Raw genomic sequence first — 24,733 nt, 5'->3', positions numbered from 1 at the left:
GTGGGATGCACATCCAGGGCACAAAGCTCCTGTTCCACCACATCCCAAAGATGTTCTATTGGGTTGAGATCTGGTGACTGTGGGGGCCATTTTAGTACAGTGAACTCATTGTCATGTTCAAGAAACCAATTTGAAATGATTCGAGCTTTGTGACATGGTGCATTATCCTGCTGGAAGTAGCCATCAGAGGATGGGTACATGGTGGTCATAAAGGGATGGACATGGTCAGAAACAATGCTCAGGTAGGCCGTGGCATTTAAACGATGCCCAATTGGCACTAAGGGGCCTAAAGTGTGCCAAGAAAACATCCCCCACACCATTACACCACCACCAGCAGCCTGCACAGTGGTAACAAGGCATGATGGATCCATGTTCTCATTCTGTTTACGCCAAATTCTGACTCTACCATCTGAATGTCTCAACAGAAATTGAGACTCATCAGACCAGGCAACATTTTTCCAGTCTTCAACTGTCCAATTTTGGTGAGCTCGTGCAAATTGTAGCCTCTTTTTCCTATTTGTAGTGGAGATGAGTGGTACCCGGTGGGGTCTTCTGCTGTTGTAGCCCATCCGCCTCAAAGTTGTGCGTGTTGTGGCTTCACAAATGCTTTGCTGCATACCTCGGTTGTAACGAGTGGTTATTTCAGTCAAAGTTGCTCTTCTATCAGCTTGAATCAGTCGGCCCATTCTCCTCTGACCTCTAGCATCAACAAGGCATTTTCGCCCACAGGACTGCCGCATACTGGATGTTTTTCCCTTTTCACACCATTCTTTGTAAACCCTAGAAATGGTTGTGCGTGAAAATCCCAGTAACTGAGCAGATTGTGAAATACTCAGACCGGCCCGTCTGGCACCAACAACCATGCCATGCTCAAAATTGTTTAAATCACCTTTCTTTCCCATTCTGACATTCAGTTTGGAGTTCAGGAGATTGTCTTGACCAGGACCACACCCCTAAATGCATTGAAGCAACTGCCATGTGATTGGTTGATTAGATAATTGCATTAATGAGAAATTGAACAGGTGTTCCTAATAATCCTTTAGGTGAGTGTATATTGTTTAATGGTGTGTAACTCTGCACCTTTACCTTATTTTTATTATTCTCAGGTTAGGTAAGTAAGTTGAATCGGACCTAAATTATAAGCATTTTAAAATACTTACAATTCGGACCGAAGACTTCTCCGGGGTCTGTTCTGGCGTATAAATCAATGCCCCGGGAGGCAGACGTTATCAAAATAGTCCATTTATTTATTACAATTAGTATTTATAGCAGTACAAATATTCTACAAATACATAAGTATTAAGCAAAGTACAAATGTCAAAACATTTTTCAATCAAGGCAATATCAGTGATGGTTCTGGCGCCAGAGAAGCTCTTCTGTTCACAAAGCAGCATATGAGTGTCACTGTCATCGTCACAGATATTTACAGATAAATGAATGACCTCCCCAAATGAGGTCATCTAGACTGAACGCCCCCTTTAAAAAGGCCTTTTTTTATGCGTTCTACTTCTCATTCGGCGAGTTCCTCTCCTCTTGTCGGCATCACTTTTCATTCAACATAATAAAGTTGCTCTAATACATGTTTTCTTCTCTACTTTGAGCATAAGTTATCTGTAGAGTGATATGTAGAGTGGTCTCATCCTTATCTCTCTGACCTTATATTTAACTCACTTCTGTACTTGCACACATGTATAACTCTGCAACACTCTCCAGCCTAAAGGTCACAGCACTACTGGGAGAATATGTTCATTATATTCTAATTATAGAATATAATCTATATCATATCTAATTAAATGTAATTATATTCATTGTATTATAAAATAAAATCCCTATGTAACAGTCACATCATTACCCACATAAAAAGGCTTTAAAAAAACAACAAAAAAAACATTATACATAATTTTGATGATTTTATTATTTTGCATATTAAACAACATATATTCATTCTATGGTTTTATGGCCTATATATTTTATTATATTTATTTTTTAATAATTTGTAATCCCCACCATTTATTTATATTTACTAAATAGTCTTCATATCGTTTATTTTTTTATCTAAAATGTCTGAAATAAAAATATATTTTGTTTTTCTTTTGCATAGTTACATTTTAAAGATTTTTTTTTTTCATATATAGTATGGCAGCATTCAGTATGTGTCTTTTTCTCCAAAGAAATTGTAAAATGAATATCTGAGACCAAATTGTCACTTAAAGGTTGTATCAGTGATTTCAGGCCCAATTTTTTTTTTATCACATTCATCTAATCTTTCCTAACGATCCGCTAGCTGCCCGCCCCATAAGCATGCCGTCAAAAAACCGCGTCTCTGTAGGCAGCCTAGGCTTTGAGATCTGCACACAAAAACATTTGGTTTCACCAACCACTCAAAACCAAAACAAATAGTGTTCCAACCAATCACCAACAGGGGGAGGGTGTTGTGAGGTTTTGTGCTCGTGCACGGCTGCACGCGAAGTCGGAGCTGAAGAAGAAGCTGTCTCAAAACCTCACAACACCCTCCCCCTGTCGGTGATTGGTTGGAACACTATTTGTTTTGGTTTTGAGTGGTTGGTGAAACCAATTGTTTTTGTGTGCAGATCTCAGAGCCTAGGCTGCTATGCCATAATGGCACACTATGCAGTTTCCGCCTTTCTCAAACAGCGACCCCTAGAATCTGTATTTAACGTTACTGCCATAAATACCACTCACGCAGAGCCGTCTCTGCACTCCTCCGAACGCGCTTTCTTCGTCGACTCTGCCATGATTCAGGTCTGAAATGTGTGCTAGTGTCTTCCATAGAGGCTGCTTCATATGTTGTTGATGTATGTGATGTCGTGCCGTAAACAAGACGTGATTCTCGCGAGATTTGGCGGGGCGCCACCTCTCAAACTTGCATTGCTGGTTTTGCCATGCTTTTTGTATGCTTTCTTATTCTTTGTCCCACTGTGGTGAAAATTAAGTTTTTAATGTTGTTCATATGTTTAAGTGGTGTATTTTCTCCTTAAAACTGCATTGAACCAAAGACAGTCTCAAAAAAGCTGTTTGAAAACGCTGGCGTTTCTTACGTCACAAACTACCTTGTAACCAATCTAGTCAACGTGCTGGCGGGCTTTCACATATTATTACAGGGAACTCACGAGAGAAGCCAGGTTATCCTGGTATATTTTTCTGTTGATATGAAAAATCGGGTAGATTTAGCAATATATCGGGTGTATGATGTATATTACGATGTTATGATGAACTCTATGCCTTTCTCCACTGACATTCTGAATTCAAAGAGTTTCTGATGACTGAGTTTAAGATGATTGTGAAAAGGCAGATTGAGATGCGAACGGGAACATAGTTTGTGTAACATTAGCAACACATTATTAGCTTGATAACAGTCAAGCAAAAGGCTAATCATATCAATTACATTTATGTGTTAGACGTTGTAAAGAACGATACCATTGAGCAGCGTTTACCTTAAGTAAATTGACCGAGTGAATCTCTGAGCAGATGTGAGCGAGTGGAGGCGGAGCTAATCTGCATATTCATAGTTCCACGTATTCTAAATGAAGCAAGTGTGTAGAGTTACAATCAAGCTGTTTTAAGGCTTTTTTTTTTTTTTAAATATGTAATTTTGGTGCTCAAAGATGAGTTTTAAGGGATAAAATTATTGACTACAGGGGGACTTTAAATAATTTAAAACTTGAAGGCTGATGTAAGGCCAGCTGAAGCGAAAAAATCCTGCGCCTCTTTATTCATTCGCCTCGGCCCTAACCTCTGACTGTGCTCCTCCTCCTTCACTTTTCCTCCAGATCCCCCTTGCTATTTTTAAGTGCATCAAACTCTCGAAACGGTCCTATTTTGTTCTTCTCTTAGAAGTAAAAAGTTGAAAATACCTTTGCAGCAATATGCTGCTAATGAACAATCCCGACGCCTGGAGCGATGTTTATGTGCGGCAAGCTTTCCTCTTAATAACAAAATAAATATACAACAATGACAGTGGTGAGAAAGCAGCAGTTAAGAAAGCATCTGATCGTAGCGATGTGGATACATTTGTGGATTCACACTGCATGGCATCATGTCGACAGATGAGGTAATTAAAATGAGTTATGGTAGTTTGATTATAAAGTATGTTTGAAACTGAAGACTATATAGATCTGGATATGTGAGACTATAGTTCTAAATAATTCCTTTTCTTCGCAGGACACATTGACATTACAGTACAGAATAGCTCTTTCGCCATTATCCTGAACACTGTATAAGCATTCATTTCATGTGTCATAAGGAATAGGCTCTCCGGAGCGCACGTAACGTCACATCCTTTTGATTTTCCCAGCAAAAATGTCCCGAGTCCTTTTAATAAAAATCTGTCGACAGGCTTACATAGACAACATAGGAAGTCATGGAATGATTTGTTTTTTAAGTTTTGTTACAAGCCGTTCACACACTGTCAACAAAAAAGCGATTAATACATTACATTACATCTCCTAAACTCAAATTGCAACATATTCTTTTCTGCATTACGTGAAAAAACAGCAAAGAACTTCAAGTTTTGACATACAAATGTTTTTTTATTATTAAGTAGATGCAAAGTTCTTGCAGTATATGCATTAAAATGGCAAATGTTTCAATGTTCAAAGTTCCACAATAGAAGATTCACAGCGGAAATTGATCGGAACAGTTTCTTTTAGCAGCAGCAAAGAACAAACACAAAAACAGTAAACAAAATCCCGTAAGCTTCTTCACCGTCCAGTCACAGAGGAAGGGCGCGATCACAACAGTTAAACAGACAGTGCAGGTTAAGAGAAAAACAGGACGGTAACATCATGCATTCAGAATAATGCTTCAGGTTCCCCCAAACCAAGTAAAGATTAGACCTCATATATTCACATCATATATTACAAGCAACTCAGAGGGACAAAACCAAATCAAAACCCATAATCAAAATACATTCTTAAAAAATTGTCATATATATTTAGATATTTACTGCACCCTTTAATATATATGCATGTGTGTGTTTCTTTTTTGCCAGACTTTTTATAATCACAGAGTTTAAACGGTGCAAAACCCAAATGCGGGGAAGGAAACATTCAGTGTTAACAGCATACATAGGAACAAGAATATTCTCCTACAGAAAGACAACAGAAAGCCCCTTGAAATCAAATTACCTCATATAATATTTTTCATGCCAGAGGCCACTCATAACCCAAAGCTTTCCAAGCAAATCCAAAACGAGCAAGGATCTAACCGAACATACGTATCAGAAGCTTAAAGGATTCATCTCCAGAAACCCGTCCTTTTAAAGTCATCGAAAAGGCATCGCATGCATGCAAAAAAAAGAAAAATTAACTATGCGCGGCACTGATTTTTTGCTCTCTGTTGCAAGCGTTTACCCTTTAAAATGAAACTACAACTACAACGGTTGATCTTAAATCTAAAGAAGAAATCCAGGTCTCAGTTAGATTCAAAGAGAAGGGTCATCACAGCCATGTCTCAGAGAAGCAAGGAAAAAGGGATATAGAAGTATAATAATACAAAACAGGTGCATCACCTCTTTCTTTTTCGTCAATTCCTGCTGGATACTGAAGATCAGAGCTTCAAGGACGTTTCATAAAAGCCCAGTCTAGAGAGATTTTTAAAACTCCAGAAGTCTTTTCTTACAGTTAGCTTGATTTAAATGCGTACTGAATGATATTTAAAAGTGGCCTCATCTTAGTTTTATTGAGCTTAAAATCCAACCCGTTTTCTTTAAATCCACAATCATGTTTTTATTCGCTGAATTAATTTCAAAAGCCAGATGTTTTAAGTGTATCAGGAAACAATAAAAAATACCCACTCTTTTTTTTTCTTAAATGTCATTATATTTAATTTCATAATTGAGGGCTAGTTGTTAACAAGACAAGCGTTTATAACTAACTGCTTTAGCACGTTCAGATGCACAGTAGCCAGTGTGCCGTCAATTAGCAGTGCGTGTCATTTACAAGTGGTAATATTTTAAGGTGTCCTTGTTCCGGTGTAATATAATAAAGTGATAATATGTAAAGCATGGTTTTCTAACTCATCTGCTACACAGCTGACATGCTGGCGTATATTAACTCTTTCCACAGTCGAAAGCGAACTGGGCACCCTCTTGATCTGTGCTTGGCTCTTTTAAAGATGACTCACCCTTAGTAAATGCTAGCACAACCTCTCTTTTTAGCATGGACAGAGACTTGGTCTTTGATGAAAACAGATCGTAATGTGCGTAATAACCTCAAGACTCACTGACCAAACCAAACACTTCCCATCTCTGAATGGTAAAGTCAATATCTACGCATGTTTGTACATCAGGAAAGCCACTGATCTTGCTTGCACGTTTAAAAGGCAGGCCATGTCTAAGTGCGCGCAGCCCATTATTGAGGACAAAGCATAACGACACACAAAAAAAGTGCATTCAGAAATTCAAGTGAAAGGTAGTTGTATTAATGCAGATTTTGATCATAGAGAAGCACATCAAACAAGACCTAGCAAAGAAAATGAAATATTCCATTTAAAAGAAAAGAAAAAATAAACCTTTTTTTTTTTTAAAGACAAACTTGGCACAGTTTTCCCGAATCAATCTTGGTGTCCCATCATGCTTCTGGTTGGCTGATTATGAGCAAAAACCAGCGATATGGACTGATAATGAGACTATGAGCAAAACACCCTGTAAAAGAAAGAAAATAAAGATTTCAAAAAAGAGAGAGAAAAAGGGGAGGGTATGCATACAGTATATATATCAATCACAAAATATAATTTATATTTGTATTAATAATAATTAAATGCATCATGCTGCAATTAAATATTTGCATAAAACGTATTCCACAACTTATATATGCTCACAATTCACTGTATTTTTTGTTATTGAGTGCATTATTGAGTATGAAATTCATGATATACACTACCCCTCAAAAATGTGTGGTCACTTAGATATTTTTTTCATTGATAGAAAGAGATACATACTTTTATTCAGCAAAGATGCACTGAATTGATCAAAAGTGACTTTTACGTTGTTACAAATAATTTAAAAAAAGTTTTTAACAATGATAATAAATGTTTCTTGAGCATAAAATCAGCATATTAGAATGATTTCTGAAGGGTCATGTGACACAGAAGACTGGAGTAATGATGCTGAAAATTCAGCTTTACAACACAGGAATAAATTGTATTTTAAAATATATTCAAATAGAAAACTGTTATTTTAAATGTTAATAATATTTCACGATATTACTGTTTTTATTGTATTTGATCAAATAAATGCAGAAGAAACTTGTGGCCTGTAATTGTGATTAATTTGATTAATTAATGAAAGTGATTTGAATAATAAACACCTTTCATGCTTCATTAAATCACTTTCACATTTAATATTTGAATGCATTAATTGCAACGTTTCATGGTCATATTTAATTATGTCGTGAGGTGTTAATTTATCCAGTTTTGCGCACTGTCCAACAGAGTACCAGATGACACATGGCGAGAGATTGTAAGGTACCTCTCGTCCTCCAACTCAAGGACTTTCATCATAAAACATCAAAATAAGCGACACCTCTCACAGGAACTACGGTGGCCATGCGGTGAAAAGGCCAGTTAGGCGCGCTACGGTTAAAGCACTTCTCCCTCCCTCCGCTCTCAGGGCAAGTGTGCGATGAACAAGCTCTTATCTGTAAGAGCACAAACAGAGAATAGCACAGCCACTCTCTTCTCACTAATCCTGTTACTCTGCAGCCTCTTCTCAGCCTCCGTCTCTATGGTTACCGCTGGCATTCAGTGATGCTGGTCCAGAGGCAGTATCTACAGTAATCTAGGTCCTCCTACAAGCATGGATAACCCCAAAGGCAACTCAAGGAGAGACGAGGACGGATGGAGAATAAGCAAACAGGACTTACTCATCTGTGTCTTTCTTGCTCTCTTCGATGAAAGCAATAGACTCCGACCTTAGACGGTTGGTGACCTCGTAAGTGCGCAGGGTCACGCCGAAAATGTCCTCGTGGTATCGATTCTCATCCTTCAACAAGACAGAGGAGAAAACAGTTTGAAAAAGTAACTGGAACTTCTCAGATGACCTCGTACTTGATTTACCTTTGCAAACAAAAGGTCAGTTTTAAATAAATGGCTGAATAGCACCATTAACTATAGTGTGAAGATAAAAGTGTGATCTAACCCTTAGTTTGCTGATATAGAAGCCGGCGTCCTCCAGGGTCATGTTTCCGTGCAGTTTGAAGATCTGCTGGACTGTTTTCAGTACGTCTCCAGCCATGGTGACGTCCCCGCAGACGTAGATATGTCCTCCTTGTTCTCTCAGATACTTGTACACCGTTTCAGACAGCTGCTCGCGAAGCACATCCTGGACATATTTCTGAGAAAAGAATACGAAATTGTGAGGTAAGGGACTAAAAAGACATCTATGAACCAGGGGTTGCACAGACTAGTCGACTTTAAAGGGTTAGTTCACCCAAAAATGAAAATTCTGTCATTAATTACTCACCCTCAAGACTTTCGTTCATCTTCGAAACACAAATGAAGATCTTTTTGATAAAATCTGAGAGCTTTCTGTCCCTCCACTGACAGCTACACAACGACCACTTTGATTCTTCTGATATTGTAAAACTAATCCATATGAATTGAGCGGTTTAGTCAAATTTTTTTGAAGAGACTGTCGCTTTTTTCGAAGAACAGATTATCATATTATTATATATTGATCAGCGAACATAAACAGAAGCTCAACCTAATCTGCTTGACATGCGTAACACACGAATGAACCTCATTGGTTCTTGCTGAAGCTCAAACGTGCTGCGTAACTCGAGAATGAACCTCATTGGTTCTTGAGGAACCTCAAACGTGCTGCGTAACTCGAGAATGAACCTCATTGGTTCTTGCAGAAGCTCAAACGTGCTGCGTAACACGAGAATGAACCTCATTGGTTCTTGAGGAAGCTCAACGTGCTGCGTAACACGAGAATGAACCTCATTGGTTCTTGAGGAACCTCAAACGTGCTGCGTAACTCGAGAATGAACCTCATTGGTTCTTGCAGAAGCTCAAACGTGCTGCGTAACACGAGAATGAACCTCATTGGTTCTCGCACGTCAAGCGAACATGCTTGAGCTTCTGTTTACCACAACTGATGTGTGAGATGATGAATGTTTATATGTAAATAAAAGACTAAATTAAATCTGTTTATCATATAAAGTGATCGAGTCTCTTCAGAAAATTTGGACTAAACCGCTCTATTCATTTCGATTAGTTTTACAGTCTCTTTATGAACTTTTTGAGGCATCAAAGTGGTCGTTGTATAGCTGTCAATGGAGGGACAGAAAGCTCCTCATTTGTTTTGCGAAGATGAACGAAAGTCTTACGGGTTTGGAACGACATGAGGGTGAGTAATTAATTCCACTGTTATTTGATCAGTCAGAAAGCCTTTGCTTTGCTCACGAAAAAAAAAAGGAAAAATCTGAGACTTTTATTTTTTTCAAAAAGGTCCATTTCCATTTTCACATTAATCTCTATGATTCACATGGGCAATCAAACTAAACCTTCACTAATGCTGTAGTATAAATGGATTTGAAATATCCTCAGTGATATTTGCCAAGGCATCATATTCTAACCTTTGGTCTCCCAGGCTCTCTGGAGTACGCGGTGAAAAGCTCTTTAAACACTTCCTTGTTCTTCGCCTGGATGGTCTCTTCCTTGTAAATGTGGTCAATCTGCGACTGCCGACAACCGAAAACCAAGATCATGGGGCATGCCTTGATTCCTGGTGAATTAAAACATATATAAAAAATAAATATTTAAAATTAAATCTAGAATTAAAAATATCTCTATCTATCTATCTATCTATCTATCTATCTATCTATCTATCTATCTATCTATCTATCTATCTATCTATCTATCTTATTGATTATTTAAAATTATGTTCAAAAAACAAAAAAACAAAAATAAATAAATAACATTATTAAATTTTATTCTACAAAAAATGATGGAATGTCACTGCGTTATATATCAAATTAACCAAACAATGCTAGGAAATTTAATTCTGAGTTTATATTCAAGCAATTAAAACAAATGACAAAAATAAATAAATGTTCTACAAAAATTAGAACATGTTCAAATGTATTAAATAACAAATTAACAAATCATTCAAACAAAAGATGCTTTTCTTTATCAGATCTGTACATTTAGAAGCACAATTTAGACTTCGAAGAAATCAAAAGCCTACCCTTATTTTCAACATCATACAGTCTCTGCTGCCAGAAACTTCTGAATGGAGCAATTCCAGTGCCTGGGCCAACCAGAATACACGGAACCTGGCTGTCTTTTGGCATGCGGAACGTTGGAGCCCTGAAACACAAAATACATCCTTTGATTCCATCAGATCCACACGAAAACTACCCTCAGTGGACATATTTGAGAAGTGTATAAACGCTTTACCCTCTGACAAAGCACGGCACTGTATCATCTTCTTCCAAGCTGTTGAGCCAGGAGGAACACACTCCATGGTGTACGGGACCCTCTCCATCTATCCGGAATAAAACGCATAATCCTTTAACCTGACACCCTCCGACACTGATCTAGCGCCTGGCAATTCAGGACTGCACAGGGCTGACATCACTTGCTTCAAATGGAGTGAAATTGCTATATTTTAACCGCCAATTACGCCATTATACACATAATTACATGTTTACAATGCATTAAAAATGTGGAAAAGAGATTAGATCACGGTTTCTCTTTTGCGCATGTAAAAAAACGGCTTAACAGCAAATGAGCAGATCTAGAATTAATTTGATCTTTTAATTTTGATGTAGTCCCTATCTTTAAAATAAACGAGCAGTTATTAGATGAACAGTCTAATACCGCAGACAATCAGCCTGGTTTCTCTTCTGACATTACAGATTATTCACAATTCATTAGGCACTTCAGTCAAATTGCTAATTAAGTTCATAGTCTCTTATTAAGCACCCAATTATTCATACGATACCGCTGTTGGGGAAATGTGAGTTTTCAGGCCATATGTCATTGTAACTATTGAAAGTGAGAGGCTGTTTAGTGTGACACTCAGTTTGAAATGAGTGACGAGGAAGCACTGGAAACATTTATCACATCAGGTCCTGTTTACACATGCTTAGAACATCTGGTGTTAAAGTGATCAGCTGAGATACATTACTGTTGACACCTCGTACAAACATGCATCTCAAATGTGTTTCTGGCTTTCATCAAAGAGTGGGTCTATGAAAGACTGCTCGAATCACTTATTACATCAGTGTATCTCTATGTATGGATAAAAAACACAAACTAAAAAAACATTTTTTTTTAATATATACTGTTTATTATGCAATTTAATATGAGTTTGCTAATGCTTGCTGTGTTCAGATAGGCCAAGATAACAAAATCTGCAATCTCAAGATATCTGAATATGAACTGATGTAGAGTATATACACTGTACATGTTTATTCAATTTTTTCTGAAGTCATTTTTTAGAAGTAATTTTACATCTCACTCTAAAAAATATCCTGTTAAAAACGGATAAAAACTGCAACTGTGTTTAATCACCATAATAATACAGGTGGTAAAACCTGTAGAAAATGTGTATAAATGTTCACAGTGTCATGCAATCAAAGACAAAAACACCATCAGTCAGTGCAACACACGAAACACTAAAATAATGCAATAAACATTAACTAAATAACAGCTGGTTGGTTGGTTGGTTAGTGTTTTAACACCATGCCAGCATCCTTGGCTATCTTCATGGTGAGTAACAAGTTAAAAAACTGTAAAAGATCAATTTAAAAACCTACTGCATAGAAGGTTTTTAAAATTTGCTTTAGTCAATAAAAATTCTAAAATGGATTCAAAAATGTATTCTAAAGTGCTTGCAGAGTAATATAATTTCTTGAGAGAAATTAAACCATAACAATTGAATAAAATATGTTTAAGAGATACTGGACTCTGGCATGAGGAGCATAGCGGTGGATCTTCATTTGTCTTTTGTGTGATTCTTGAACAGTCTATTAGGCATTGTCTATATATATATATATAATCTGATCCCAGCAATTGTGGAAAGTAAAGTAAGGAAAGTTTACTGTTTGTTTAATTATTATTTTATTTTTTTTACTGTAAAATATATAGTAATTCAGTTTTTGCTTGCAAAACATACATTTGAAAGTTTTTTTTACAGTAAAATATAAAATATATTGCATTCAGTGCTAAAGAAATATATGTTTAAAAATAATGCATTACAATATTGTGCTAATCCCTAAAAAAGTAACAAATCATGTTACGTTCTCTTACGAGAGGTCTCTCGTACTGCGTAAGATATCTTACGCTCGGGGAAAATCCTTTTCCGCGAGATATTGAAGCCAAAAATTATCCTTAATTTTGTAATAATGCAAAACGCGTTGCAGCAGCAATGCAGACATAGGCGAGACAGCTCGCGCGCCTATTGGCTGCTCTGCGGCAACTGCAGCAGCCTATCGAGCGAGGCCTGGCGTGACGTCAGACCCAATCAGGGCACTTCGCGCCCGCTGCGTCACGTCCCGCCGAAATGGGCGTGGTCTAGGCCTATAAATATCGCTCGCAGGCAGCTATTATCTGATTTTTCATCCTTCAAGCGAAGCACACGCATCGCTGGAGCTGGATTAGAAGCCGCGCCGTCGAGAGAGAGCACCTTCAGCGGGCCGAGTCACTGAAGTCGCTGGCCGCGCCGCCTTCCTGCCTTCCTGCTGCGTTTTCCGGCGCTTATATCCTTCTCTTTTATTACACTGTATTTCTGTGTGTGTGTGTCGCCGCCGCGACACACATTTCTAAAAGAGCTAGCGTCTTTTTAAAGATGCCTTCCTGCGGCTCGTGCAGAGCCACACTCAGCGACGGGGACCGCCACGTGATCTGCGTTTCCTGCCTGGGTGAGGAACATGCAGCTCTCGCGCTCGCTGACGGCGGATGCCCTCACTGCGAGCTGATGGCAATGGCGACTCTGAGGACTCGCCTAGCCGTCTTCACCGAGACTGCTCCCCCGCCCGCCGCGGCGTCGCGCCGTAAAAAGCGCCCTGCCCAGCGGGCCCCGGAACCCTCCCTCAGCCGCCAAAGCTCGCCGGTTCGCCCGCTTGCTTCCCCGGCTTCTTCTGTTTCGCTTCCTGACGGACAGCGGCTGCCGTCTGCCGCCGCTTCCGTTGATATCGCGGATGAGGAAGCCCTGCTGGGAGAGGATGATTCCTGCTCTATCCTGGCGTCAGGCAGTGAGGATTGGGCGGGCTCTGAGGACCCCGCACCCCCTGCCCGCACATCGTCAGGCAAGAGAGCTTCCATTGAGACGGAACTCATGCGAGTACTCGCACAGGCCGCGGCGAGCCTCGGCCTCGAGTGGTCTTCGCCTGAGCAGCCCGCTCACAACCGGCTGGATGGATTTTTCCTGCCTGGGGAGCGCGCTTCGCCTGTGTCCAGACCGGCGCCCTTTCTTCCTGAGTTACACGAAGAAGTCGCCAAGTCCTGGAGCGCCCCCTATTCTGCTAGAGTGCGTCCTGCTGTTTCTTTGGCATTCTCCGCCGTTGACATCCACACATAGACATGACAGTTCCCACGGGAACCGCCCAGCCCTCCCCCTCGCGGTTAACCACCGCAGAGGAGTCGAGCGCAGGCAATCTGCCCGCTGTCATCAGCGCGCCCCATGCCTCAAATGTCACGAGCGACACGCTTGTGTTACAGCACACCGAAGCTTTTCCATCGCTGAGCGAGCGGAGCGCGCTTCGTATTCGACCCCTAGCTATCCATGCAGACGCATGGGCAAAGCTACCCGGGGTCTCGAAGTGGGTGCTGAACATTATAGAAAGAGGCTATTCGCTGCAGTTTCGCCGACGCCCTCGCCGCTATGTGGCGCGCGTCGAGACCACGGTAAAAACAGAAGTAGCACATCTACTTCGAGCCGAAGTGACGAAACTATTGAGCAATGGGGCCATAGAACCTCTCTCTCAAGATCAGAGCGAGGGAGGGCTATACAGCAGATACTTCCTGGTACCGAAAAAAGACGGGGGTCTCAGACCCATACTAGATCTAAGGCAACTGAACAAAGTGCTTGTGAAGCGACAGTTCAGGATGCTCACGACCAGGCAAATCCTTGTGCAGATTCGCCAAGGAGATTGGTTTGTGTCAATAGATCTGAAAGACGCGTATTTTCAAATACAGATAGCGTCACGTCACAGGCGATATTTGAGATTCGCCTTCGAGGGCCAGGCATATCAGTACACAGTCCTGCCGTTCGGTTTGTCCCTAGCACCCCGTACATTTACGGAGTGCATGGATGCGGCGCTCGCACCCCTCAGAATGAGAGGCATGCGAGTGCTGAACTATTTGGACGATTGGCTGATTCTAGCGCAATCTCGCGCAGTGCTCATAGAACACACGACCATTTTACTCGATCACCTCGAGGATTTGGGTCTGAGTGTCAATTGGGCAAAGAGCTCCCTGTCACCCAGTCAGAAAATATCTTTCCTGGGCACAGAACTGGACTCACTATCCATGATAGCGCGACTATCACAACAGCGCGCGGTAGACATTCGACGCACAGCGAACTCTTTTCGCTGCGGCGCGTTTGTCCCGCTCAAGAAATTTCAGAAGATGCTAGGTCTCATGGCCTCAGCATCGTCAGTGCTCCAGCTGGGTCTGCTCCGCATGCGCCCGCTGCAGTTTTGGCTGAAAGCGCGAGTCCCACGCGAAGCGTGGGCACCCGGTTTGCTTCGCCTCAGGGTCAATCAGAAATGCGTTACAGCTCTGAAACCCTGGAAAGCGAACGACTGGTACCAATCAGGTGTAAGCCTGGGGACTTCCTCGAGGGTGAAAGTGGTGTCCACGGACGCGTCCACCTCGGGATGGGGAGCGCTGCTCGAGGGCAGACCGTTCTTCGGCCAGTGGTCAGAACGGGAGAAGCTTCTGCACATAAACTGCCTCGAAATGCTGGCAGTAGACAACGCGCTGACGCGTTTTTGTCCCCAAATAAAAGGTCACCACGTCTTGGTCCATTCGGACAACATGTCTGTGGTGTCCTACATAAATCGCCAGGGCGGCATCAGATCCGAGAAACTGTACAGGCTGGCAGAACGCCTCCTGGTATGGGCTCAGTGCAACCTGCGCTCGCTCAGAGCAGCGCACGTGCCAGGGATCTTGAATTTAGGACCGGACAGACTGTCCAGGAACAATGTTCCGGCAGGCGAATGGTCTCTACACTAGGGATGGGCGATATTTTATCGTTTGCGATATACCGCCGAAAATTCTCCCCACGATAAAAATTTGTCTCCTCGCGATAATAACGATAAGTCTAGTTGATGACGTAGTTTTGTGCGTGTCCGATTCACTGTTCACGTGCGGAGTGAAAACAAGCATGGCGGAAGGCGGACGTGAGGCTGAGAAGCTTGTTGTTAAGCGAGGAGCTACCTCCACAATTTGGAACTGGTTTGGTTACAGAAAATCAGATGAGCAGCAAACTACCATAATATGCAAAGTTTGCAGAAACTACCGAACAGCGCGAGCGGGAAGCGGCATATGAGGCGCCGGACAAAAGCGAAACGAACTGCGCGAGCGAGCGACAGTGCGCGAGAGAGACCGAGTGTGTCTGCGCGCGCGAGCGAAAGTGCCCGAGAGAGACCGAGTGTGTCTGCGCGCGAGAGAGACCGAGTGTGTCTGCTGCCCACCTCACGCGAGCAGGGCTTATATGCTCCGAGAACGGACCCTGCACTAGTGATATAAAACACACACACACACACACACACACACACACACAGGTCTGTTAACTTAAGCAATACTTTTAAAAATGTAGTCTAATATTTTTCTGACTAACAAATTACTGACACAGTAAAGGGTAGATTTAAATAAATAAAAACTAAACTTAAATAAATAAATAAACGAAATTTAAATAAATAAAAACGAAATTTAAATAAAAAAAACGAAATTTAAATAAAGAAAAAAACGAAATTTAAATAAAGAAAAAAACGAAATTTAAATAAAGAAAAACAAATTTTAAATAAAGAAAAACTAAATATAAATAAAGAAAAAAAGGAAATTTAAATAAAGAAAAAAAAGAAATTTAAATAAAGAAAAACGAAATTTTAATAAAGAATAAAAAAGGAAATTTAAATAAAGAAAAATGGAATTAGCCTAAACAAAACACAACACAACTTAAACATAACATAATCTGATATTTTACAGAAGAAAATAATTTATCGTCATGTGTATCGTTATCGCAATAAATACCTGAAATTATCGTGATACATTTTTTAGGCCATATCGCCCATCCCTACTCTACACCCACAGACAGTCCAACTGCTGTGGAAGAAATTCGGCAGAGCGGAAGTGGACCTGTTTGCGTCTCAAGAAAACGCTCACTGTCAAGAATTTTTCTCCAAGAGCAGGAGCGCGCTGGCCCATGTGTGGCCCCGCCGCCCGCTCTATGCTTTTCCCCCCGTCTCTCTCCTGCCTCAGGTGATAGAACGGATCAGGGAAGAAGGATGCTCAGTACTGCTGGTAGCACCGTTCTGGAAAAACCAACCTTGGTTTCCAGCCGTGATGCAGTTAGCAAGTACTGCCCCGTGGCCAGTACCAGTGAGGAGAGATCTCCTCTCACAGGCCCGCGGCTCGATCTGGCATCCTCACCCGGAACTATGGTCCCTTCATGTCTGGGCCATCAACGGGTACATGTTGGACTCCCTAAAGGAGTATTAAACACGATCACGCAGGCTAGAGCTCCGTCTACAAGACGACTCTATTCTTCGAAATGGTCAGTGTTTTCGGGCTGGTGCACAGCCCGTGGTGTGTCACCCACAAACTGTGATGTGACGGAGGTGCTTTCCTTCCTACAAGAGCTGTTGGATGGGGGCAGGGCCCCCTCCACGCTCAAAGTTTATGTGGCGGCTATAGCAGCGTTCTCAGAAACAACGCTTGGTCAGTCAATAGGAAGGAACGATTTAGTCATCCGCTTCCTTAGAGGAGCTAAGAGACTGAATCCTCCCAGACCTCCCTCAGTCCCCGTATGGGACCTTTCTACGGTTCTGGAAGCCATGAAAGGTGCGCCATTTGAGCCTTTACAGTCAATCGATTTGAAACACCTGTCTTTCAAAACGGTGTTTTTGCTGGCTCTCGCTTCAGTGAAGCGCATAGGGGATCTGCACGCGCTCTCTGTGAGCGCGGCGTGCATGGAGTTTGGGCCCAATGACTCAAAAGTTATACTCAAACCTAAGCACGGTTATGTTCCAAAATCCCTCAACACACCGTTTAGGGCGCAGATTATCTCTCTGTCAGCCCTGCCGGTCCCTGATGAGGAAAGAGACGCGAGCCTCCTTTGCCCAGTCAGGGCATTACGAGCTTATGTGTCTCGCTCGTCTGTTTTCAGACAGACGGAACAGCTCTTTGTTTCGTTTAGCGGACGTTCTAAGGGACTAGCCGCGTCGAAACAGAGCCTATCCAGATGGATAGTTGATGCTATAGCGCTGGCATACGCCTCCAAGGGCATGCAGTGCCCCTTGGGTGTCAGAGCGCACTCCACGAGAGGCATGGCCTCTTCGTGGGCCTGGTCAAGTGGGATTGCCTTGCAAGATATTTGTATGGCGGCAGGCTGGGCCTCCCCGTCTACATTTATAAGGTTTTATAACCTAGAGGTTCCCGCCCTGCAGGCCAGGCTGCTGTCGGTCTAAACTACCAGTATTATCTGACCTGATGCGTTCAGCTCAGAATGCTGCGTTTGCTGAGCACAGCTCAGCGTTCGACAGTATAAAGCTGGGCAAACTGTGTAAGACCCACATTTTTCCCCATCAGTTCAGGCCGTACCCCGCCCTGTCTGTATGATGAAATTCGCGTCCCATCGACGCTACTTTATGTGGAAAAGTGAGGCTGCACCCCTCCTTCTTCCCGGACTCCCTGTGAGTTCACTGAGTGATTGTGCACTATATGTACCCCGGGCTTTCGCCCTTGGGTCTTTGGTGTCAGATCTCAGCATGCACGGCGTTTTACATTGGGTCCCCTAGCGTAAGATATCTTACGCAGTACGAGAGACCTCTCGTAAGAGAACGTACTCGGTTACTAACGTAACCTCGGTTCTCTCTAGAAGAGGGAACGAGTACTGCGTATCTTGCCGTGCATGCACACGCTCTGGTTGCTTCGATGATGAAAAACCAGATAATAGCTGCCTGCGAGCGATATTTATAGGCCTAGACCACGCCCATTTCGGCGGGACGTGACGCAGCGGGCGCGAAGTGCCCTGATTGGGTCTGACGTCACGCCAGGCCTCGCTCGATAGGCTGCTGCAGTTGCCGCAGAGCAGCCAATAGGCGCGCAAGCTGTCTCGCCTATGTCTGCATTGCTGCTGCAACGCGTTTTGCATTATTACAAAATTAAGGATAATTTTTGGCTTCAATATCTCGCGGAAAAGGATTTTCCCCGAGCGTAAGATATCTTACGCAGTACTCGTTCCCTCTTCTAGAGAGAACCGAGGTTACGTTAGTAACCGAGTACGTTTTATGCAAAGTATCACATTACATTACTATTGTGTTACTTTTTCTCACCTGGGATGGGCTGAGCTGCTTGTTTTTTTATATTAAAAATGTAAAGTAGGGTGACCACCCGTCCCGCTTTGCGTTGTACCGCACAGCATTTTCACCCCTTGTCCCGCACGTCGCATATTGAGAAAATGTCCCACATTTTCATCAGTCTGTTGGTTTTTAATTATCATATTAAGAAAACGTGCATGCGTTCTTTTGCCTTTTTTAAGAAAGCATTTTATTTATTATTTTTGCGGCGTAGTTTTTCCACATATATTTAACAGAAGTACAAATACAACAGCTGTTTTTTAAATCCTATCCAATGGTTGAAAAGAAAGGAGTAAACACGGTCACTAGTAGGTTGTGATGGCTGTCAGTCAAAATGTGGAGCGGTGATTCGTTCCATGTGTTCCCTGTCGTGTCTGCCGTGGTTGTTTTAATTCACATCCTTTCTAAAAAATATGAACTTTTTGGTTTAATATATTCTTAATATATAAGACTGTCAATTAACTAATTTCGTGTTGCTTTATATTTAAATTTTTTCATTATTTATTCTGTTGGATTTTAGTTGGACTTGGTCAGAACTGTTTCAAAACTAGTTATCTGCATGATGCCTGCTGCCTTTGGCCTCAGTGATGTTGAATTTAAATGACATGTAAAATAAAGACATTTATTGTGATGTAATGGTGTTTTCTGGAAGGGACTAAAGAACAAAGTATTTTTATCAGCTGAAAAGCAGAATGCAAATGTTTTTATTAAGTTAGATAGACATTATATAACAGTTTGGGTTATGTTTTAGTGTTGGTAACATGTCCCACATTGTCTCACACAAACTTCGTAATCGTCCCACATTTGGTTTGTTTGATGGTGGTCACCCTAATGTAAAGGCCCTTTTACACTAAAGGTGAAATGAATAAGCTCAGGCTGAAGGAAATGCAAATTCACGCCTGAACAGTAGAGGGCGCAGCTCAAAACAAACCTTTCAGCAGTGCTGCCATTCTGGATTGCATAAGAATAGGATGCAGGAGAAGAAGAACAACACTCTTAATTTAGCAATAAAAAATTTGATGTTTATCCAAGTCAATTTTGCTTATCAGTCTGGTTTAATTGGATCACTGAATGTCAGCAACAAAGACAGGTTAATCAAGTGAGATTAAATGCATAAAGTATACGTTTCATTTAACATTTAATTATTGCAGGTTTGCGTAAAATTCTGAGTTTGCATTTCACTGTTTTTATTCATTTTGAGAAATACTGAATCTGTTTTTGTGCCAGTGAGATATAAATGCCTGCTCACATTTAGTCTAGAACTACAATAACCATCATGTTCGCACAGCGCACACAACGCCTCTGCACTTACTGCTGATTTCTCTCAACATGGGGACAACATGGGAAAACAAAGTAACTTGCATTATTTATTTGAAAATTTAAAAGTAATGTGTTACTTTACTCGTTACTTGAAAAAGTAATCTGATCATGTAACTCCTGTTACTTGTAATGCATTACCCCCAACACTGATTGCATTACATATTTTCACCATATATGGCAAGGTAACTTACAGCTAACCAATTAACAGGTTTTTACTGTAGCATTTTTACTATTTTTTCCAAAAGCATTTTTTTTACAGTGCTGATATGAAGCTGAAACTTAAATGAACACAATTGACCCTTCGCTAAGCCCCGCCCTCCTTAGTTACTGTTGCTACGCCTGCCAAGCTTTTGCGCCTGGCACGTCTATTACAGTATGTATGCACCGGTGTCAGACATTCCCAAGGAGATAATTAGTCATTTTTGGCGAACAGGTGAAAATCTGAGAGAGCAAGACAAAAGGGACTGCAGTATGCATTTGAGGGATATATCCACAACATAATATGCAAATGATTAGAGAATAATTTCATCAAAATTGAAGCTAAAGCCTATAACGTTAACGTTAGGTCCCAGCGCAAGCAGCAGCCGACTCATATGCTGACCATTCAAATAGGAAACACACAGCTATGTTTATGCACAGCAGGGTAAGTGAAATTTGAAAATATTCTAATATTTATAAATCAAACAGCTTATCCATAAGTATTGTGGAATAAACACAAGACATTAGCCTGACCACTTTGCAATGATAACATTCTCCCGCTTATATTTTTAGCGCGCCAGGTTACTGCTCACACGTCGTGGGTCACATAAGTGACTAACGTTACTGTTATGAACTGATTAAGTTTGCATACCAACCTTTTCCTTGGAGATCTCCGGCAAATCCCCTGATGTTCCCTCCTTTTACTAACTACCTTTTACTTATACTAGAACTAACACCGGGAGAGTCGCGATCGGATTGGGGTACTAGTTTGGCCGTCGATTAACAAAATGCTGAAATATATTTTTAAGTAACGTTAAGTTATGTCAGTGAGCCTCCGTCTTGCCTTTAATCACACTGCTTGATCCACGAGCTGGACAATAACTTTATTCTAGAGCTGCTATAAAGCCAAAACACTTTACTTTTAATTTCCTATTATCAATGTAAAGCTGCTTTGGAACAATCTACATTGTTAAAAGCGCTATATAAATGAAGATGACGCACGGCATTTCTCCCCTTGGGTTTTAGGTTTCGGGAAGGGAACAAAATCCACCACCCCGTCCAAACTTTTAGGATACCTGGTATCAGATTTGCACAATCCATGCGCACAACGCTTCGGCATGTTTTCCCCCGCTCGAAAGCTTGCCAGACCTCCCGCGCCTAGTTACGGTTGCTAAGCCACGATTGGCCTGTGGCGGTTTTCGGGCGTGGCTTAGCGAAGGGTCAATTAGGCACTCAATTAAGTTTCCTGGGCTATGAAAAAGCTTTTTTCCCATTTTTTGTTTACCTTTGGGCCGATAGGACACCACTGCCACAGTGAGGTGGATCTCTCCTGGATGGAGGTCTGGAGAGGAGCTGATGGAGTAGTACCGTGGCTGTAGGAGGGGTAGCTGGGTCAAGAGAAGGGTGGAGGGGATCTGGAGGGACGGGAACTCCTCCAACACCTCCACTATGGTGGGGTTATTGGACCACTTCCACTCCTCATACTCCTGCAAACCCTGAGGAGACACAGAATGAAGCACATGACATCAACATGATGTTCTCAGTAGCTCTGGTTTGGCACATGAGCTCTGGATGAGTGGCAGCGAATGGCAAACGTTCAAAACATTCTGCAAGCCGTGAACTGACAGCAAGAAGCGAGTAAAAAAAACAAAAAGTGTCAACGCTGTAATTTGCCTAAAAGTGTTAGTCATGTGAGTGTAAAACAGAGCCAGAAAGGGCTTTTTCAGATCTCAGATTTTCAGATGAAAGAGAGAGTTCTGACACAATGTATTCAACATCATATCACTCCTAATCTACAGTATGTGATACTTTTTTACTAGAGCTGTCAAGCTACAAAAAAAAAGGGACCAAAAACTTAGTTCATACAAACCATTATTGCCTTATTGACTGGAGCAACGATGCTGAAAAGCTTTGCCATCACATTAGTAAATTAAATTTTAAAAGATATTAAAATAGAAAAGCAGTTAATTTAATTCCTTATAATATTTCACAATATTACATATTTTTACTGTATTTCTGATCAAATAAAATGCAGCTTGGTGAGTATAAGAGACTTTCTCAAAACCATTCATAAATCTTACCAACCCCAAACCTTCGCTAGCATATTCCAAATAAATGATTAAAATACACAGAAGTAAATTGTGTATGTTTATTTTAATCAAGCAGAGAGACACTGTGAGGAGTTGCCATCCTCATTGACGTGAACCCTTTTGTCTTTCTCCTCTGGTTCACTCATTTGAACCAGAATGGATGACTCACTAACTAAGCAGCCATTTTTAGCAACATATCGAAAAATTGTTTCAGTGGGAAGCAATGAAAGAGAAATATTTCCTTGTTTTCGTGTCGGCACTGAGAGGCATGTGTGAGAGAGCAAGGAAAAAAGGAAGTGGGGAGGAGGGGGTTGATTTTCAGAGGTAATAAGTTATCAAACTGAGAAAATTACTGCCGATTTGAGGCGGAAAAGGCAGGGACACATGTGGAGACGTGACGCCTTTTGTCTAATATGGAAAAGATGTATGAAAATGGGTTTTAGATCATTACTGAGCTTTAGTATTGATGCAAATAAATGTCTTGCATGATAGAGAAGCGCACGAGCGTGTTTTCTTACCTTGCTGAGCACCTCTAGTCTCTTTCTCTGTTTCTCATTAGTCACTAGAGGAGCAAACTGTTGCAATAATTGAGGACTAGGAGGGGTGGTTATGTCCAGGAAGTATTTGAAAGCCTGATAGATGGTACAGGGTGGAATACGACTCTCATCCGTCCAGTTGCTTATCACACCTGCAGAAGATGAAGAGGTTCAGATTGGTTAAGAATGCAGATATGACCACGTTTTTTTTTTATCCTGATTTAGGCAGTGGTTTAGACTAGCAGCAGATACTTCACACTGAGTACTGCAATACTTAAACGCATAGTTCACCCAAAAACGAATATTCTGTCATTATTTACCCATGCACTCCCATGTTGTTCCAAACCTGAATGACTTTCTCCATACAGTAACAATATGAAGGCAACATGCATTGATATCAAGCTCCAAAAATGACAAAAAAAGCGCAATAAAAGTATGACGTGTGCACTGTATTTGACTCATATTAAAGGTTTGTGTGAGGAAAACACTACAATTTAAGTCTTTATTTGCTGTAAACCTTGCCGCCTTCTGTGGTCTCACTGACGACTAACTTAATGTGACATTCAGATATTCACAAATGCAAATTATTAAACTATTATATTCCTTCAGAGGACTTTGAATATCGCGTACAGGTAATTTGGACTTCTTTCATGGTGCTTTTTTTAATCATTTTTTGAGACCTAAAGCCTTTTCCATTTGTATTCCATAGAAGAAAGAACGTCATATGGGGTTAGAAGGACATTTGGATGAGTAAATGATGGCAGAGTTTTCATTTGTAAGTGAATAATGTGTCCAACGCACCTACTTTTGATAAAATAACTCTTTTGTGCACAATGCAGGCTTCAATGAGACCACATCTGTAATGATTGTCAGATCAAGAGGAAAGAGTTACAGCAACCTCATATTCCCTCTGTAAAGGTCACTGGCCAGTTATCAGTCATCCTGACATATTTCTCAACAAGGAAGGATGAGAAATCTCACTTGAGCTAACCCTTTTAAAAGACACTGATAATAAGGTCCTATATGGTATCCCTTTAACACCTTAAAAAAGGGGGGATCCTTTCATTTCCATGTTTTTGTGCCTTAAGCATCCAGAGCGATTTTTCTTAAAAAACTATCAAAAAACATTTGCTCTGTTTATGCATATTACTGTACTTCAAAGCCCTATTAATAGGGACAGTATGAAGATGAAAAGCAAATACATGGGGCAACAAAAAATAAAGAAATAAAAAATTGGCCAAGCTAAAAATGGCTAAACATTAAGCTTTTAATTGTCTTAACCACAAATTATTAGTCAGGAAATTTTAAGCAAATGCATTACTTAAAAAGCCATTGACATCAAACACAGAATTAAGTTTTTGGCAGACTATGGGAAGTTGTGTGTTGAGTGATGAATCACAATGAAACCTGAGTTTCATAACTAAAGAAGAATGATCAAATGTTGGTTTGTTTTCAATAAATCAATGCTCCTGCCCAAACTGCAGAGACCACCAAGAAGTGGCTTGAGAAAAAGTCCACCAGGCTCATGTTTTGGCTGGTCAGAGTCCAGATCTAAACCCTACTGTGAATATTTGGTCTCACATTAAACTCATATGAACTGTTTGAAGCCATTGACATTGAGTGGAAAAACAGTAAAAAGCTGTCTATAAGTTGGGGAAGGCTATTCTGTGCTACAGTTAAAGTTACTTTATCTACAGTATTTGTGCAATTCCTGCCCAGTGATATTTGATTAAAATGGTTAAGACCATTTTTGGCTTGTCTCATTTTTTTTTTTTTTTGGCCCAGGTGTGTAGTTTCAATGCAAGACAACGGTAAAATAATCTTTCTAAAAAGTTTTCTCATGCACAGAGACAAGATAAATAACCTTATGATGAGGAAAAACTTCAACAAAAGAGAACAAACAGAATGAAACGGCTCAAATGGGGAAATAGGACAGCGCCTCTAGCACAAGAGATGAAACCCTAATAGATATGTGATTGAAAGCACATCATTTGGCATCAAAAATGTTTTTGATTCAGTCAGATTTGCAACGGAA

At 41.0% G+C, this 24,733-nt stretch overlaps 1 protein-coding gene across 1 annotated transcript in view; it reads right to left on the bottom strand.

Moving 5' to 3' along the window:
* Nucleotides 1-7,879: 7,879 nt before the first annotated feature.
* The window catches only part of nos1 (nitric oxide synthase 1 (neuronal)), a gene marked incomplete at its 3' end in the record, with an annotated part of 62,417 nt that continues 45,563 nt past the window's right edge, over nt 7,880-24,733 (bottom strand). The window contains exons 22-28 of the mRNA XM_084415056.1: nt 22,681-22,850; nt 21,358-21,568; nt 10,423-10,510; nt 10,211-10,332; nt 9,600-9,748; nt 8,159-8,353; nt 7,880-8,002 (exon numbers count right to left, since the gene is read on the bottom strand). Coding sequence (XP_084271182.1) covers nt 7,880-8,002; nt 8,159-8,353; nt 9,600-9,748; nt 10,211-10,332; nt 10,423-10,510; nt 21,358-21,568; nt 22,681-22,850 — 1,058 coding nt within the window. The remainder of the gene's footprint in view (nt 8,003-8,158; nt 8,354-9,599; nt 9,749-10,210; nt 10,333-10,422; nt 10,511-21,357; nt 21,569-22,680; nt 22,851-24,733) is intronic.

The sequence above is a fragment of the Rutilus rutilus genome (assembly GCF_951802725.1).
Source record: "Rutilus rutilus genome assembly, chromosome: 7".
Taxonomy (NCBI): Eukaryota; Metazoa; Chordata; class Actinopteri; order Cypriniformes; family Leuciscidae; genus Rutilus; species Rutilus rutilus.
Note: the sequence above shows the minus strand (reverse complement) of the source record. Positions and strands in the feature narration are given on the sequence as shown.